The 17,316-nt window shown below is 37.4% G+C and overlaps 1 protein-coding gene across 2 annotated transcripts in view; it reads right to left on the minus strand.

The window, feature by feature from the left end:
• The window catches only part of LOC110378042 (putative ferric-chelate reductase 1 homolog), a 30,936-nt gene that overhangs the window by 921 nt on the left and 12,699 nt on the right, over positions 1–17,316 (minus strand). Inside the window, exons 1-12 of one of the 2 annotated variants that reach the window (XM_064041216.1) lie at positions 12,234–12,252; positions 9,345–9,451; positions 7,794–7,976; positions 5,151–5,323; positions 4,023–4,176; positions 3,185–3,659; positions 2,606–2,777; positions 2,192–2,249; positions 1,605–1,758; positions 1,179–1,271; positions 664–776; positions 112–231 (exon numbers count right to left, since the gene is read on the minus strand). In XM_064041216.1, coding sequence (XP_063897286.1) covers positions 112–231; positions 664–776; positions 1,179–1,271; positions 1,605–1,758; positions 2,192–2,249; positions 2,606–2,777; positions 3,185–3,659; positions 4,023–4,176; positions 5,151–5,323; positions 7,794–7,976; positions 9,345–9,440 — 1,791 coding nt within the window. In that variant the 5' untranslated portion in view covers positions 9,441–9,451; positions 12,234–12,252. Of the gene's footprint in view, positions 1–111; positions 232–663; positions 777–1,178; positions 1,272–1,604; positions 1,759–2,191; positions 2,250–2,605; positions 2,778–3,184; positions 3,660–4,022; positions 4,177–5,150; positions 5,324–7,793; positions 7,977–9,344; positions 9,452–12,233; positions 12,253–17,316 lie in introns of those variants that run through there. The other variant, XM_064041215.1, reaches the window with a different exon arrangement.

The raw sequence follows: 17,316 nt of genomic DNA on the forward strand, positions 1-17,316 counted from the left end.
ATTTTGTCTTAATAATGTATTTGTCAACTTTAATTTCAACTTTCTTTTTTAGTCAAGTGTTCAACAGATGTTTAAAAGTTTTTGTGGTACGGGATGAAAATGTGTACTTACGGGTGCGTCAGTGCTGCGGTCCACCTGCGTGGTTGGTCGTGGATGTCCGAGCATGTCCTTCATGGGGAATGCATTGATGCGACCGTTGCTAATACGTCCGTCCGACACGCAGACTGTCAGCTGTGGGGAAAATAACAGATTTATTAGTAATTTGAAAAACATTTTATCACCATTTGGTCATCATCATATCTCGAGTCTATTCCCAACTATATCCATCTATATTGGTGTCGGCTTCCAGTCAAACCGGACCCAGCTGAGTACCACTGTTTTATGAGGAGCGACTGCCTATCTGACCTCAACCCAGTTACCCGGGCAACCCGATACCCTCAGTTAAACTGGTTTCAGATTTACTGGCTTTTGACAACCCGGAATGACTCCCAAGGATGTGCAATGACAGCCGGGACCTACAGTTTAATGTGCCTTCCGAAACACAGTTATTGGTATCTAACAAAACCTTAGAAAGTAAAAACTTTAGAAAAGTTGCATAAAAAAATGGAACTTTGACAAGTCAATATTGAAACTTAACCCCATAACGATAGAATCGAAACTTACAGACAACACAAGATGCATGACGACATGGAAGGCGACGAAAGCTGCCAGTATGTAAACGCTCCATGGAGGCAGCTCAGCTTTCGTTAGGTATACCGCCAGGAATATTGTTACGACTGGAATGATAGTTTTATATTAATTAGGTACTTACCTAATTAACGCCTAAGAAACAATTAAATCAAATGGGATTCTACAGGAACAATTTAGGATAACATGATGAGGGGCCTATACAGGTAAGGCCCAAGTTCACCGAAAACATAGACGTTAGTTTGCCTAAAACAACTATTTAGTATGAATTTTCAAGTCCAATTTTAAAAGTAAACAGTGACATTGAGAAAAACAGACGTCTATTTCCTCGATAATAATGCGCTTTAGATGATTTATAGGTCTTTTCATAGACATAGTGGAATATGATAGATCTGCCTAATATTAGGTTTGTTTTATTTCATAGATTAGGTACATAGAAAGTGACTTTTTAACTCTGAGCTTTTGTAAGCAGATGATAGGTAGGTATTTACTTCCTAGAATATGCGCGGCATTTCCAAGAAGCCAATGCATCCAGTTGAATATGGGCCTCTTGTTAGTGCCGGGGTGCGGCCTGAAGTATGCACCTGTAAATATAAACATAGGTAGGTTTAGTAAATAAAGAACCCTTTAGTGCGGCTCTAATCAAAAGACGAATTACATAGTTAGCCCCAAACCGTCCATCCTCCTCCAGATTTTAAATTATCCAAAGGTCATTCGTTACGTCTAACTATAATATTATGTCGGAACCTGCTTCGTTCTCTACTGTCTGATACACATATTTGAATCTTAACCAATTTCACTATGGCGTCATGGTTGTTTCCCGTAGTTAACCAACATCACAGTCAATTGTTCTCATATGATAATAGCCTCAATATAAACCTTATTACCTAGATCTTTAAGTTCAAAATCCAACTTACCAATGGGCTGTATGAAGCACAGTATGACAGTGACAATCCCAGTGATAGCGTGAGGGTTGTCTCCCGTAGTGGACCAGCCACCGACTTCTATGAGGATCAGGATGAAACCGATGACTGTCAGCAGCCAGGTTAGAACCATGAAGATTCTGTGGTACTGTGGAGATAAAAATGGATGTCATTTACCGGTGGAAGAAGTAACTTTGCTGTTTGCTTTAGAACTAATATCAATAAATACCTAATACAGATAAGAAAAAATAGATACGGAAAAGTGTTATTTAAAATCTTGCCTCTCAGTAATGCCTGAGTGGAGAGATAGTACTTATTGCTTATTTATAAACGTCTCTGATCCATTCCGATTGGTGAACTCGGGGCCTAATTCTTGTCTATTGTACTACCTTATTATTTATTATTGCCAACATTGCAAGGGAATATATCTAGCTTAGCTGCTTCAATGACTTTCTGGGGATTGGCACAGCATATTCTGATTAATAAGACTTGTAAAGATTGGGAATAGAGTGGCATACTCCCAACGGAATGGCACATACCTAAGCCTATGTTTTAGTATAAAACTTGGTGAAGTTACTTACCGCAAACCAGATGTCTTTGCCGCCCAACTGCTTGCCGACCCAAGTCTGTCTGAAGTATCTGTAAACGAACAGATGTTAAAATTAATCTCAAATCTTAAAGACCACACTCATTATCACCTGCGTGTTTTCGTTGTAGTGTTTTCAGTATTGAATATGTTCTTCCGAAATTGCGGAGCTACCGGATTTTATAGTCGTAATTTAACTTGTAAGGTCCCGGTTGTCATTGAACATTATTGGCACAGAAGCCAGTAAGTCTGACACCAGTTTGACCGAGGGGTATTGGATTGATCGGGTAACTGGGTTGAGGTCAAGATAGGCAGTCGCTCCTTGTAACACACTGGCACTCAGCTGCATTCGGTTATTCTGGAAGCCGACCCCAACATACACGTTCAACTCAAACTTTTAACAACTTACCTAGCCAGCAATATCCCAATAGACGAGGTAGCCAGCCAAGCTACCAACATGCAGCATCCGTGCAGCTTGAGCAGCAGTTTGGACTTGGGCGGCGGGGTGCCCACTACGGAGAGCTGCATGGGCTCGCCGGTAGCTTCGTATGCTAGGTCGTGGAAACCTACGCGGTTGGGGTCTGGAAGAAGATAAATGGGTTTATAGATATATAATTTTTATGGATACTTTAAAGTTAAAATGGTCACAAAAAATCGCTGCGGTGCTGTTGGTTTATTAACTATTTGTTGGATTAGAACTACCTAGGTCGGAGGGGTATACATCCAAAGAATTGTATTATCATGAAACAATGTTATAACATATTTTTTTCTCTGATGAATCTGATCTAGCTGTACCTAGGTGGGAGGGAGAATGGTGTCAAAATACTAACAAACCAAACACGTTTTTTATACCGTTTATGTTCCAAGATCGAGACATAATTTTTAACTATCCCGTTGCAAGGAGTTAAAGGCGTTTAGATACCTATAGCACACTATTAGAGAAGCTTACTTTCAACAACATATAACAATTAGATACATAAATTCTCACCTTTCATAGAACTGCCAGCAACCACCATCAAATTATAAGAATTCTTCAGCAAATCAAACGTCTGTCCTTTCACAACGGAAACAGCATCCCTACTAAACATACAGTACAATTTCCCATCTATATTCGAACTGAGCTGCAATTGAGCGATCTCTTGGGGAGAGTCAGACCGGCTGACATACGGCTCCACTTTCGGATATGTCCAAGAAGTGTATAAATTAATCTTCCCATTGTCTTCTCTAACACATTCCACGGCACTATCGTCTCCCATTTTGCTGTCAGTACTTAAAGCTGCTGCAATATATTTGGGGTTCCCAGATCCTTGCATCTGGAAATCGTATTTGTCCCCTTTGACTATGACTGCTACGATAGCCTTGCAGTCGCCCTTGGGTATGCAGTTTTGGGGCACGCCGAAGCAAAGCTTTGTTGAGCCACAACCTTCGTAGATGGTGTCTAAAGCACGGGGTGCTTCTTTCGGCTGAAATGGAGACGGTAATTTTAATATATTGTTACGTAGGTATGTTTCTAGCATTTCGATTCTGCACTATCATCATCAAAACAGATTTTATTTACCGTGATACTTTACAAACAAATATCTACGATGGTAATGAGCTGCTTTCCCTATTTTCATTAGCGTTTTTATGGCTTAATTTAAATTATTTATCATATTTCCAGGGCTTCATATACGTAACCCATAATTCTCGTAAACCGATTCAGACATTTTACCGTGAAAGATGAACGTTTTAAGATGGAACAGGTACCTATGGTAGAAGGTTTCAAAAACTCAAGTCTTATCTAAAGGTCTCGGCAAATAGCTGTTAGAAACTGAGTCTTCTATTACCTTAGATTCCATAATAACGGGTGGTGCTGGCGTCGGGACGGCAGACCTAGGCGTGGTGGCCGGAGCATTGATCGGGGTGTCAGGAGTCACTACTTCCACTAGAGCTGATTCCACATTCAGCCAGAATGTCGCGTAGCTTTGGGCGACTGTCGCTCTGAGGATTAAAGAAGGATATGTTCCAGAAGCTGTTTCGGTTTAATAGAATAACATTAAAGGAACAATTTGTATCAGGTTGCCCGGGTAACTGGGTTGAGAAGGTCTGATAGGTAGTCGCTCTTTGTAAAACACTGGTACTCAGCCACCTCCAGTTAGACTGGAAGCCGGCCCCTAACATAGTTGGGAAAAGGCTCGGGAGATTACCTAAATGCTAATTGAATAATTCCAAGCAAAACCTTCTATTTTTAATTCACTGTTAAAACAAACATAAATTCGAGAACATTTAGTTGATTAGTTTTTGGCTCATTAGTGGTAGTGGTAATCGGTTGCCAGGGGTTATTCCCGCTCGGTAACACACTTTCATCAACACTGTTGACGATCGGGAAAAAAAAGTTTCGTTCGTTCACAGTGTTGACGAACGCTACTTATTATTTTAGTGTAAAATGGTTATTATGCACATGATAAGGCCGCTTTTATTTTCTAGTTAATTGTGTTTCAAAAGATCTAACATAATCTATTAAAACATTTTAAAAATCCATGACAAGTCTTTAGATATTTTAAAAATAAATACCAGCGTTCGTCAACACTGTGAACGAACGAAACTTTTTTTTCCCGATCGTCAACAGTGTTGACGAAAGGGTGTTACCGAGCGGGAATAACCCAACGAAATATAAATAACCATGGTACATAATGAATCACTATTCAACCACCTGTTTCTCGTTCAAAACTTTCACAGCAAACTGAACACTACCATTTCATTCCTTTAGGCTGCGTTCAAACCAAACTGACTGTCAGCCGCCGCATGTCTACGTCTACGCATAACATATCTTCGGTTAGATGTGAACGAAAAAGTTATCATGTAGGAAATACAATAAACTACGTAACTTTCGCTCACATTCGGCGGCTGACAGTCAGTTTGATTTGAACACGGCTTTACTCTTTAATTCCTTCTACAACAAATATAATCATTACCTGAACTCGACGCCTCCCAAGAAGTCAGTGGGCGCTTGCCACTGGAAGGTCATGGCTGGCTTGTCTTCCGGCGAGGAGTGCGTCACGGTGTCATTGGCGTTGCTGCAGGTCACCAAATGTGTGAGTTTGTCGTCAGGTAAGCCTACGAACTTGCCTACGATTTGGTCCTGGTTCTGAAAGGAATTAAATGAATAAGGTGAGTGTGGTTTATGAACTCAGTTATTGAAGCTTCCAACCTATATCTGTGGAGATCTAAGGGGGAGGCCAATGTTCAGCTGTGGACGTCCTATGGCTGAGATGATGATGATGATTATGATAGTGTTTTTTTTTTCAAAGTGAAAGCTCGCTTAATTAAACATCAGAAGAGAATTCAACATTGTATTATGTGCTTCCTGACTTCATCTTGGACGTTACGGACTGAAGATGAAGAAAACATGTTTTGGAAATATTACATGCAATCGCAGTATCTAGTAGCTTTTTGAAAATAAGAGGTCTTAGGTACCTATTGTATCACTTGAAAAATCATTATTCTACTCGTCTAAAACCATAATATGCCACTCCCATCACCTAAATCCATAAATCACTTAGTTTGCGTAGTAAAACCATAGTACCCACAAGTATCAAATAACGTAAGCATGTGGGTACATGTATTAAGTAATTTGTTTGCGAATCACTTAAGTGTAACGAGCTGCTTAATATTCCGTATCTAGGCATCTGAGGCAGGTCAATAGAGGCCATAATGCGAAATGGTGAAACCTGTTTGACTGGTTCTGGCATAGGGATTTTTTGTAGAAATGGAAATACCAGTCGTTAAATCATCAATTAATGAGATCATTGTAGTGAAGATAAGTATGGGACAACTGTTTAGTTACGTATTTTATTCAAGTAAACCAAAAACGATTCCTTGATTCCTATACCCATCCATCGAGGACATAAGGTCCGCAGACGGCTTTTTAACTCGCTAAGAACTTTAGCTGAAAACTAGTTCTTAACTTGATATCTTCTTTAGATTAAATGTCTATGTTAGTTGCTAGTTTACGACGGTGAGAAATTAATCCAAGATTATAAGACTAGCAGTAGCGGTCACAACCACTAAAAACAAATGAGCATCGCTTAAATCACATCACAAACTATGTAAGTACTTATAGCGATACTGTAAGGTAACTGATAGCTGTAAGCCGTATTTCGAACAGTATAAGATCCTTACATTGCCATCTCTATACATTCTCGAAGTTGTCATGTTCGTCAAATGCAATCCTCATTTATTTCCGCGTCTTGAGGATGTAGCACATCGAAATAGACGTGATAATACCAAACTCTGTCTTCATCCGTGTAAAACTGCACTTATGCGCAGAAGTATATTTTGTATGGCACCTATCGTGTACAACAAATTGCCTAAGATCTGGAGAGAACTCAATACCGAAGCTCTGAAACGCCGGCTCAAATTATTTTTAGTACAAAGAGCATACTATAATATTAAAGAGTTTCTCGATGAAAACATATTAGATTTTAAGTAGAAAATGTTTCTAGTATTAGTGTTTTTAATGTTTTTAGTTAATAATTAATTTTGCAAATATTTGCATGCCATGGCAAATGGCAAACATGTTTTTAAGCACATATTTAATTGTACCTACCATCTTACATACATGCACCTGCGTGTGTATGTATGTATACACATGTTTATGGCGAATAAATTATTCTATTCTATTCTATTCTATTCTATGTGTCTTAACCACGTCTTTATGGGTATACGGAATCTCATGGCCAAGAAACCACATGGCTTAGTGGCGTAGCGACACACCTTGTCGCGTCCACTTGGAATTCTATCTGTACGATCGTTGCGTATGCACATTGCTAATAATGGGTTTTATGTCTTCTCATTTTATGTAGTTATCGATCTCGGCGTCTACCTTAGGCATCAGTCTCCCACAATATACTTGGTTCATACATATGTCTTTCTTTTGTAATTAATCATGTATGCATTGAGGTGAGAAATAAACTATTTATTATTATTGTAAAGTAAAGGAATCAAAGAGAACCATATTCTCACCAATGATGCACTTGAGGTTATCACATACTGATTCAGCTTTGACAGCTTCGCAATTTAATAAGAATCTGGTCCGCATTACATCACTTATAATATCTATTGAGTTGAAGCCAAAGGCCTTCTACAGATATGGAGAAGTTTGTCACAGCCAGTGCACGATCGTGACCAAAAGGTTAAGGTATGCGCATTGTAGGTGCAGCAATTGTGTCACTCAACAATGCATCTATTAACGCACATTGGAAGGCCTGAGCTTTAAATATATAGTTTTAAAGATATGGACTTGATGAAATAAATAGGCATAACACTAGGAATTGGTGAGAGGGGAAAGTTTTGGGGGTGCTGCCATTTTTGTAATTTTGACGATAAAATAGCTTATTATTAACCTACTTTAGTAAAAGATTTTGACTTTGAAATGTTGCTTGGTGTGTTTTCTTCCAAAATTTCGTTAGGTAAAAATGGTAATTCGTTGAAGTATTGTTTTGTTGGCTCTTTTTTGTCCCTTTCCAAAAGCGAGAAGTAAGTATCATGCAAAAACTCTCTATTTAGTATTTCTCATACATACTATTATTTCTCCTTATCTCATTCATATTCCTCACCTGTATCTGCCTGGCCTGCAGTATGAACCCTCCAATAGGTAGGGGCGCTCCCGCCGGGCTGCCCACAGTGACCTCCAAGGTATCACCCTGTCGCACTTGAGAGGCTGATGTCAGGATTAAGTAGGGAGGCGTCGAAGACTGCGGCTTGATCGACTCGTGCCGAGGAGTTTGATCTATGCAGGCCTGGAAGAATAGAGACATTTTTTATTGTTTTTTATAGCTGGTAAAACTTCCAAAGAATTAAGGGCATTTTTGTAGGTTCCTGGAAAATTGTAAACATGACATGAATATCGTACTGGATAATCTTATAGATCACTTATTTTATTGGTGGAAGCTTTTGCCTATCATCAGACTATAGCTCGGAAAAAATCTTTGAACACCGAAGAGTTTCAGTTTCGATGATTCCAAGTACAGTTAAAGAATTCATCAGAACTTTTAGATTTTCTCATAATTCTCGAAGTTTTTTCTAAGCCCTAAATGTAAGGCATGTGTCTAGGATCCTATGAAAGAGGGACAATGCATAGGCACATTACATTATTACGAACAGGCATTACTTAACATCTCAGTTATTGTATGAATGAGCATCTTTCATCACTCATTCACGTATTATGACGCCAACAACGATTTACTCGTGGGCAGACATCATAATCGCATTGAGGTGGTAAGACCATGACCTACTGCCTGATTTGTGAATTCTAATTAAAAATATACGAGCTAAGTATGCAAATGTATTATGATGCCATGATACTAATGCTTTTATTTCAACTTTCAATATAGTGTTGATATCGTATTTTGCTACCTGCATAGCTCTTATGGTATCCTTGGTCTGACGTTTTGGTTCAATGACAGTGTATTTAAATGCTTAGTACCTACTCAAAACTCGTTATTATTGGTGCTTTGACTCCACACAAGGAATCCTAACTATCTTCTATCAAAAGCATCTAAGTTTTACTATTCTATTGTTTAGCCTATTTTAGTAGGTAATATCAAAATGCATTCAATGCCAATACTGCCTCTAGGTGAATAAGTCATTCCAAATGTTTACGTTTTATGTTATCTGAGATTATTTCTGTCTTTAGTACTAGCTGCTTATTTTTGTGCTGTATATGCGTCATATTCTCCTTTTCATTTTCGTCCCCTATATCAATATTATTTCGATACTCTCTTAGTGTTTTTCGGATGGCACGTTAAACTGTAGGTCCCGGCTGTCATTGAACATCCTTGGCAGTCGTTACGGGTAGTCAGAAGCCAGTAAGTCTGACACCAATCTAACCAAGGGGTATCGGGTTGCCCGGGTAACTGGGTTGAGGAGGTCTGATAGGCAGTCGCTTCTTGTAAAGCACTGGTACTCAGCTGAATTCGGTTAGACTGGAAGCCGACCCCAACATAGTTTGGGAAAAGGCTCGGAGGATGGAGGATGACTAGGAGAGTCTTTTCTTTATCTTTTCTGTATCTGCTCGTCATCTCACAAGTAACTTCATATATTCTCGTTAATAAATATAGGTATTCTTTTACTTCTTTTAAAATACATATGGATTGAAGGAGACTCACCCCTGAAGGAGCTCCGGAGCTATATTGCTCCGTCTGTTGTATCACTACCGCTACTAATAAGCTCAACAGGATCACACTTCTTTTCCTTGGCAACATTTTGTCTGCTTCTGGAAACGAAAAGAAAATCAGCATTATTTATTTGGTACCAAATACACCTTGAAGTTGAGAGGAACCTCCTTCCATTATGTGTTATGTGATGAGCATGTTTGTTGGCCGTGGTCTGGGTGTTACAATATGTATTTATCAATATGTATATACGTAGCTATATGTAGTTTATCAGTTGTGTTAGCAATCATAACACAAGTTAATTAATAACTTACCATGGGGCTAACCGACCTTGTGTGAAAATGTGTCCAGACATTATTATGGATGTCGGTTAAAAAGGACGTCATTAGACTCACGCAACGGTTACTCCCTGCAACATTGTAAGCTGACGGTTTTTGATGAAGTCGGTATTTGTGAAGGTAATCATTGAATAACTATGAGAAAAGGTCAGACTTTATCAGGATTCATTAAGTAGTTTTCTCATTATACTAGTCGAAACTTGAGGAGCATCATGCTTATCTTAACATGAGACATTCTTTAACTTTAATATACATACTTTAACATGTACCTACAGAACCTAACTAATATTATGAGAGAAGCATACAAATCCATCCAGTCTATTAAAAATGTCTGTGAACTAAGAGACCACAACGAGAATTCTCGAAATCCAGTACAATCGTAATCGTCCACCATCTAACCCATAAGAAAGAAAGAGACATAAAAGAATCAAGAAGAAACAGGACAAAAGCCCGCATTTTATGTCAAGCACGAGGAAGTGCGGTCAGCGAGGCGTATTTACAGAATGTACATAGCCAAAACGCATCCATAGGAAACTGCTCGCTGATACTTTGTAATGCTGTTTTTTAATTTGTGATTTCAAAGTATACACGAATTTTGCGTACTGCTCGAGTATAATTCGTAGCTTAGACGTGCACATGCACCTTTCCAAATTATACACGGTCAAATTTAACTATACAAAATTAATATTAGGGTTAGCATTAAATAAAAATGGCTTTTGAATCTGAGTTTGTTTATTAAAAATCAACTTGTTTAAAAAACATACAAAAAAAAAAGTGGAATTAACGAGCATTGTTAATATTTAAATTAACGTTAAATGCTAGGTCGTGTTTTCGTTTTTTCCCTCTCGATGTACTTGAGGGGCGACCCGCTTGTACTTTGTTTCTGGTTCCCGTTTTTTTTATGGTTCGTCTGGATATACTTGTCGGTTGTACATGTATTTTGCGGGTCATGCTTTTTTTGAAATTATTGAATAAAACATGTTGGGCCTGTTGGTCTGTAGATATATTTTTTAGGTTGTTATTAAATAAATTTATGGCTTTTAAATTGGATGAAGATGGATGGTTTTCTAATATGTTTATTAAATTGTTGAAATATGCATACCGGAATCAAAATATTTCTTAAAACAATCGTCAGTCTCCTCTGTGCTGCGCAAGTAGCTGTACGCCTCAGCTACATTTGTCAAATGAGTGTGGAAGTAATTAATTGTAAGCAGCACTGTATAACCTTCTTTTAAGTCAGCATCATATCGACAGGTGTTACGATTCACTTTCTTGATTTTAATATCAATAGAAGCTTCACAACCACGTGACCGTATTCGGTTGGGTTGTGACTGTTTTATTTTATTGAAAGAAGAATGCTGGCACGTAAATGTTTTACGAAAAGCTAGTCTTTTTAACTGGGGGAATGTTAAACGTACTATCCAATTTGTACTTGTAAAGGTAGAAAAATTATTAATAAATCTCTTACAATATTCATTATAATCTTCATTGTGTTCTCCCAGTTTGCATTTGATAATCACTTCAAACTTCTCTGAAGACTCAAATTTAAACAACACTTCTTTGTATTCGCCACATTTACTTAGTAAAAACTGTTGTAAAGTGTCTTTGTTAATCATTTTACACTTTTATATCACGTAAACAATCGTATTAACCACTTTTCTACAATTAATTATGCAGAGACAACAAAAAACCGCCAAACAAAACAAACGGCACGTGCCGAAAGACGATCCAATGTTTAGAATAGATACACAGATACGATTATCAGTATAATAGAAAGAGAGGTCAACAAATCAAAATGGCGAGCATGCAACTGCTCGCGAATAGATTGGAATCGTAAAGTTTTTCGCGCCTATTCCAATGTATACACGATTAGTTTGCATGCGGACTAGCACTGTATATTATGGAACAAAGCAAGTTATTTTGGCCACTACAAAATATATGCGAGTATTTGCGTACTGCTGCTGTATACATCGGAGGACTTTGTATAAAAAGTGAATCCCAATCTATTCGCGACTAGTTTCACACGCTTGCGTACTAGCCATGTATATAATGTAAATACGCGTCAGCGAGCGAAGTGAAGGGAATTCACGGTGTTGCGGCGTGACGTCACCAGTTCATGGTCCTTCGGAGACAGATACGGATCAGTTTATAAGAACGAGTGCGGGAAACAATGAGGTTGGTAGGTTGAAGTTAAAATACGTGTAGTTTAAAGTGCTTTGGTTGCTGTGTGCTTTGAGAGTTGGTACAGTGAATTGACAAAGGCTTAATTAGTCGTATATGTTAAGTATATGTGACTTGAAACGGACAAAAAACAATGGAATTTTAAAAGCTACAACACGGCTCTAAGTACTTCCGATAATGTATTTTAAATACAGTGGTGTTAGAAGTTAAATATCACTTGTGTTGGGCTTTATCTAAAGTAGGAACACCGAGATTGAGGTGGCGAAAATAACTTTGTTTTATGATGCAAAGATGATGGGGGATCTACAGATATTGAGGATTAACCTAAGATTAAAGAGTATAAAATACTAGCTTATCTATTTACCGTATTACTGCAGTATTTGAAGAATACTTTTCTTAACAAATGAGAACACTAATTCACAGACTAGACGGACTAAAAATTCACTGAGATGCAATGAAAAAGCAACAAAAACTGTTAGAATTTAAAAACGCAAGGCACTTGTGCGTGCTAGAAGTAATAAGCTTTAACTGACCTGTCTAAACTTACTATGTGCCAGTCATATAGTACTTAATACTACGTAACTTTGTATTAAGCATGACACAGCTTTTTTAACGCATGATTTCAGTAAGGCTATTGTTATTTTTGACTTACCACTTCAGAATGACGACAGAAGTATATTGATTAACACTTTGCATGGACAATTTTAAATTCTAGTCATGAATGATTTATCATCTGTTCTTGTCACGACTATTTGCTAACATATAGTATAATAGCATAATCATTCTTCGAGAACTTACCAATTAGGTAAGCTTTGAGTGGGTCAAATACATAGCCAAATAACCCTCTTATTTAAGAGAAATCTTTTTTCGATTTTGCTATAGTTTGCAAGACCCTTACCGTTTTAACTATCCGTCTAAAGTCACGATTTGAAACTTACCAACTGTTCAATGACAATAAAAGGTGTCTTCATTCAAAAAGTCAATAATAGTAGAACTCATTGTTGTGCTTTTGGGGCTCTTAGCAAAGCTACCACGGGTCAAACAATCACACGTAAGATTAAGCATTGGATGAAATTCAAACTAAGATTCTACGAGTTAATATGCCAACACTACTCATTCTCATTAATCAAAATTATAAGTCTTGCAACTGCTCCATAAAAAAAAAAAAATTAATCTCGATCAGTGAACGTATGCCGAAGGTCGAAGCAAAGCCATCACCGGTTGGCCTCACAGGTTTTACATTCCTCCAATCGGAAGACAGCAATCATGACAATATTATTTCCTGAACCAATCGCTACGCGCAGTTACTGCTGTTTGGCAATTTCCTTCCTATTGAAGACTCAAGGAAATGTCGTTCAAGGAATATTGGTTTGGTGGAATCTGTGTTTTTGTGAGTCGGTTTTGGTCTTCCGAATTAAGTATTGCTTAGATTTTAAAATGCACATTGATGTTAAGGACTTCTTATATTGCAAAATACTACAGGCACCACACGCATCAACAAATTATAGGGGTAATGCCCTCTGCATACGCAGCGTTACAGCTTTTAATAAATTGCCATCTCACCTGGATTCACTGGACCTATTCTGCACTAGCGCACAAAAAATAAGAAAATTTTTGAATACGGACTATTTTGATGGGAGACGCATGTAGTTAATTTACCTGTGTTTCCTGCTAAAATGTTCCCATCCTCCTATTCCTACTTGAATTAAGTATAAAAGTGAAGCAAGTGAAACACGTTTGTTAAAAATATGAACTTAATGTAATTATGTAAACATGTGGAAGCTTGTCATTAGCAATTATTTTATATACTTTGTTAAATAATTGGTGTAATTAGTCTGTAAGCTTTCTTTAAAACAAAATAAATAAATAAATAAAATGCAGTCCTTCATCATCATCATCATCATCTCAGCCATAGGACGTCCACTGCTGAACATAGGCCTCCCCCTTAGATCTCCACAGATACCTGTTGGAGGCAGCGTCTTTGCAATATTACGTTATGCAAATGCAGTCCTTATTACGTTTAAAATACCAAATAGTAGATGTTGTCCTGAAAACAACTCTTGACCCAATTTTGAGTTAGTCTAATTATATAGGTCGTCGAATTCAGTTGTTAGTAGTGTTTTTAGTACCAATAAACCTCAGATTTTATCGACATCTTTCCACCGATTCCATACTACACAATTTTCTTTCGAATTGTATACGAAAACACCATACTACAAAAGATAAGATCGACTACAAAATCCTCAACGACGACCCGCATTACAGTTTTTGGGATTGTTCACACCAAACGTATTGTCCGCCGCTGACTGTGAGTTTACTCACAGTCGGCCTCAGTGTGAACGTCGACTCAATCTGCAGAACGCGTACTCACCAAGCCGACAATAGGCTATAGCGTACGATGCGCTACATGTGTGAACAAAAGAATACGCTCGTGTAGGTTCACACTAGATGCGTACGCTGAGCGGCCGACTATTCTACACATAAAAGAGCTCAGTATTTGAAGTTGCTCGTAGCATCACTGCGCGGCGGTGCGGACGCGGCGGAGCGGCAGTGCGTACGCGGCGGAGCGGCGCTATTCGGCAACTGCGTCCGCGTAGCCAATCCGCGTCCGCCGTGCATAGTCGCGTAGTAAAATAATCGGCCACTGAGAGTCAGCTACAACAGACGACGTAACAGCGTATAGTCGGTTCGGTGTGAACAACAATTTCAATATATATGCAAAAGCAATAAACTGCGTAACGCGCGCTCACAGTCAGCGGCGGACAATACGTTTGGTGTGAACGATGCCTTTCGGTGAAAAAATATTTGATTCAGGAAGTAGGTAGTAGAATGCTTGATAACATAAATTGAACTGCTAATATACTTAGTATAGTAAGTAGAACACGCAATCCAGTTTATAGATGTGACATTGCTTGCCATGGTCACAAGGTTGATAGTGACCTAACAACACCTTGCTTCTAATTGAAACACCTTACATGTGATTTCATAAGTGTTGTACTTATACTAGCTTCCGCCGGCGGTTTTAGGCGCGTCAAGTGGAAACTACTTCGCTTAGCGGGATATGTGTTATTGTATAGCTTTCCTTAATAAATGGGCTATCTAACAATGCAAGAATTTTTCAAATCGGTCCAGTAGTTTCGGAGATTTCCGCGTTCAAACTAACACTCTTCAGCTTTATAATATTGAAGTACTTAAGCAATTAAATAAGTTACATGTAAGTTATTAAATAAGTATAGTTAATTAATAATATGTTTTACATAGCTTAGGGCTATGGAAGTTATGACCTTATTATTATAGCTATATAAATGCTTCCGCAAGTTAATTTAAAAGGTAGCAGTGTTTTGTACTTAGTCTGTTAAATCTTTGAGGCATGACCGTGATATGTTTTTGTCTTCACAATTCTACTATGAAAGCGACGCGATAATCATTTTGTAGTGGATAGTTAAGTTAATGATAAGTTGGAAAAAACAAAGTAGAAAGAGTAGTTAATTGGCCAAGTTTTTTTCTTAGTAGATATTAGGAAATTGCAATTTATTGCATTTTATGTCTGTCTGAATCAGTTTGAGTTCCTATGGATAAATTTTATTTGTTGTCATAAACTTGAAGCTATTTTTAATACCTTCTAGAAATCTGGAAAAATCTCGCTTTGTGGTTCAAAACATTTGAGTTTTCAATTAGGTAACTGATGAAGGTTAGTTCCATTGTCGAGTAAAGTAGAATATAAAAGTTCGTTTAGTTGTTACTCCGATAAAAATACGATCCTAATATGCCGATCGTGGTTTTATAAATACTTTAAGTAAATCAGTTGTCAACATTACATAAATGTAACCAGGTGTTAATAATCAAATAAAACATATTATTTACTTACGAACAAGTGGAAATATTTTCAAAATGAGTCTTTGTTTGTTTAATGAATTTATAGCGGAATAATTTCAGTTTACAAAGTTTTTAATCTAAAAAAATAATTGCCATCCATCGGTGGATTTCTTTAACCTACCTACGAGATTAGATATTAATTTTAACATAAAGCTTCAAATAAATTATGTCCAATCTCTAATGCAACAAACAGCAGAGCAGCAAATGGATAGATTATTGAAAGACGCAGTAAGTCTACGGTGAAAAAGAAGCTTTTTCTAAAATTCCCAAATCAGAAAATAACTTAATACATGAGCCAAAGAAATTATGAGTCAGTTAAGTAACTAGAACAAGGTGCTATGCCATTAAACCGTCAATCACACAACAATTTCTACCCCAAATACCATTAATTATAGAATTGTGTCATTCGCGTGACCCGCGAAAGGGCTCGTAGAAAACTATGTAGGGCAAGAAAATCTAAGGGCCAATAAAGCTAGTTACAAGAATAATTAACTGGCATTTTCAGGTGACCTGATTCGAAGTATTTAATTTATTCATGATTTAATCTTGGACATTTTGGTTCGTTTGTAGTAACCTGGTTTCATTAAAGGAATTATTAAGGAGTTTGATATCGTAACTTTTTGGTCTGAACTTTTTTGTTTTGAGTTCTACAAAATGTTTTTAGTTCTTTGTTTCTTTGTTTGTGTGGGTACAGCAATCGATGGGAGGTCAACGGACAATCGACATAAAGGTGACTTTGCACTTTTTTATGCGACAGGTTTTGAAGTTTAGAGCAAACAAAACTGGGTTGATTTAGCTCTGTAGGAAAATAATGCAGTACACAGATATATAGGCACAGATTACTATATCCAGGCTTAAAGATAAAACCCAATTTATTTCTAGACTCTAGTAAATAAACAAAAGATAACAAAATTGATGTTATTTCAACCTCTGAAATAAGGCGCTTTTTGACACAATTAAGTATCTACTTAACAAATTATTGATGAACACGCTTGTAAATAATATTCAAAGTTAACAAATTATCGATAGTCACGCTTGTAAATAATATTAGGTAGATATTCAAAGTGGAAATACTGAAAATGATCAATCAATCAATTAATAATTAGTAATCAATGAATAATTTAATGTAAACTATTGTTTGATGAGATTTTAATGTGATCGCGTGTACTCAAGTTTTGATTATGGTTTCCTATAACTCGTCGTAATTGGAGGTTTTGTTATCCAAATAAGGGGTCTATAAAGAGGACTTTATTTACATCATCTATGTATGGAGGAAGAACTTTCTTTTTTATTGCACTCTATATCAATGTTGCACCCTGAAGTCTACGAAACTGCTGAACTGTTGGAAACTGTTTGGAGTGACATAGCCATATTTTTACCCGGTACGGGCAGTAGTAAAACCGCGGGAAAACGGCTTTTCTACCTACGTTATAAAATTCTGAAAATACAGTGCATAGCTCAATAAATGTAGGTACCAAGGGCATATATAAATATCACATAATATAGGCGGATAAAACCTTGTGTCATTTGCACCTTTTAATGGCTTTTATAATACTAAAGGACCATTAATT

This window comes from Helicoverpa armigera, chromosome 24 (assembly GCF_030705265.1).
Source record: "Helicoverpa armigera isolate CAAS_96S chromosome 24, ASM3070526v1, whole genome shotgun sequence".
Lineage (NCBI taxonomy): Eukaryota > Metazoa > Arthropoda > Insecta > Lepidoptera > Noctuidae > Helicoverpa > Helicoverpa armigera.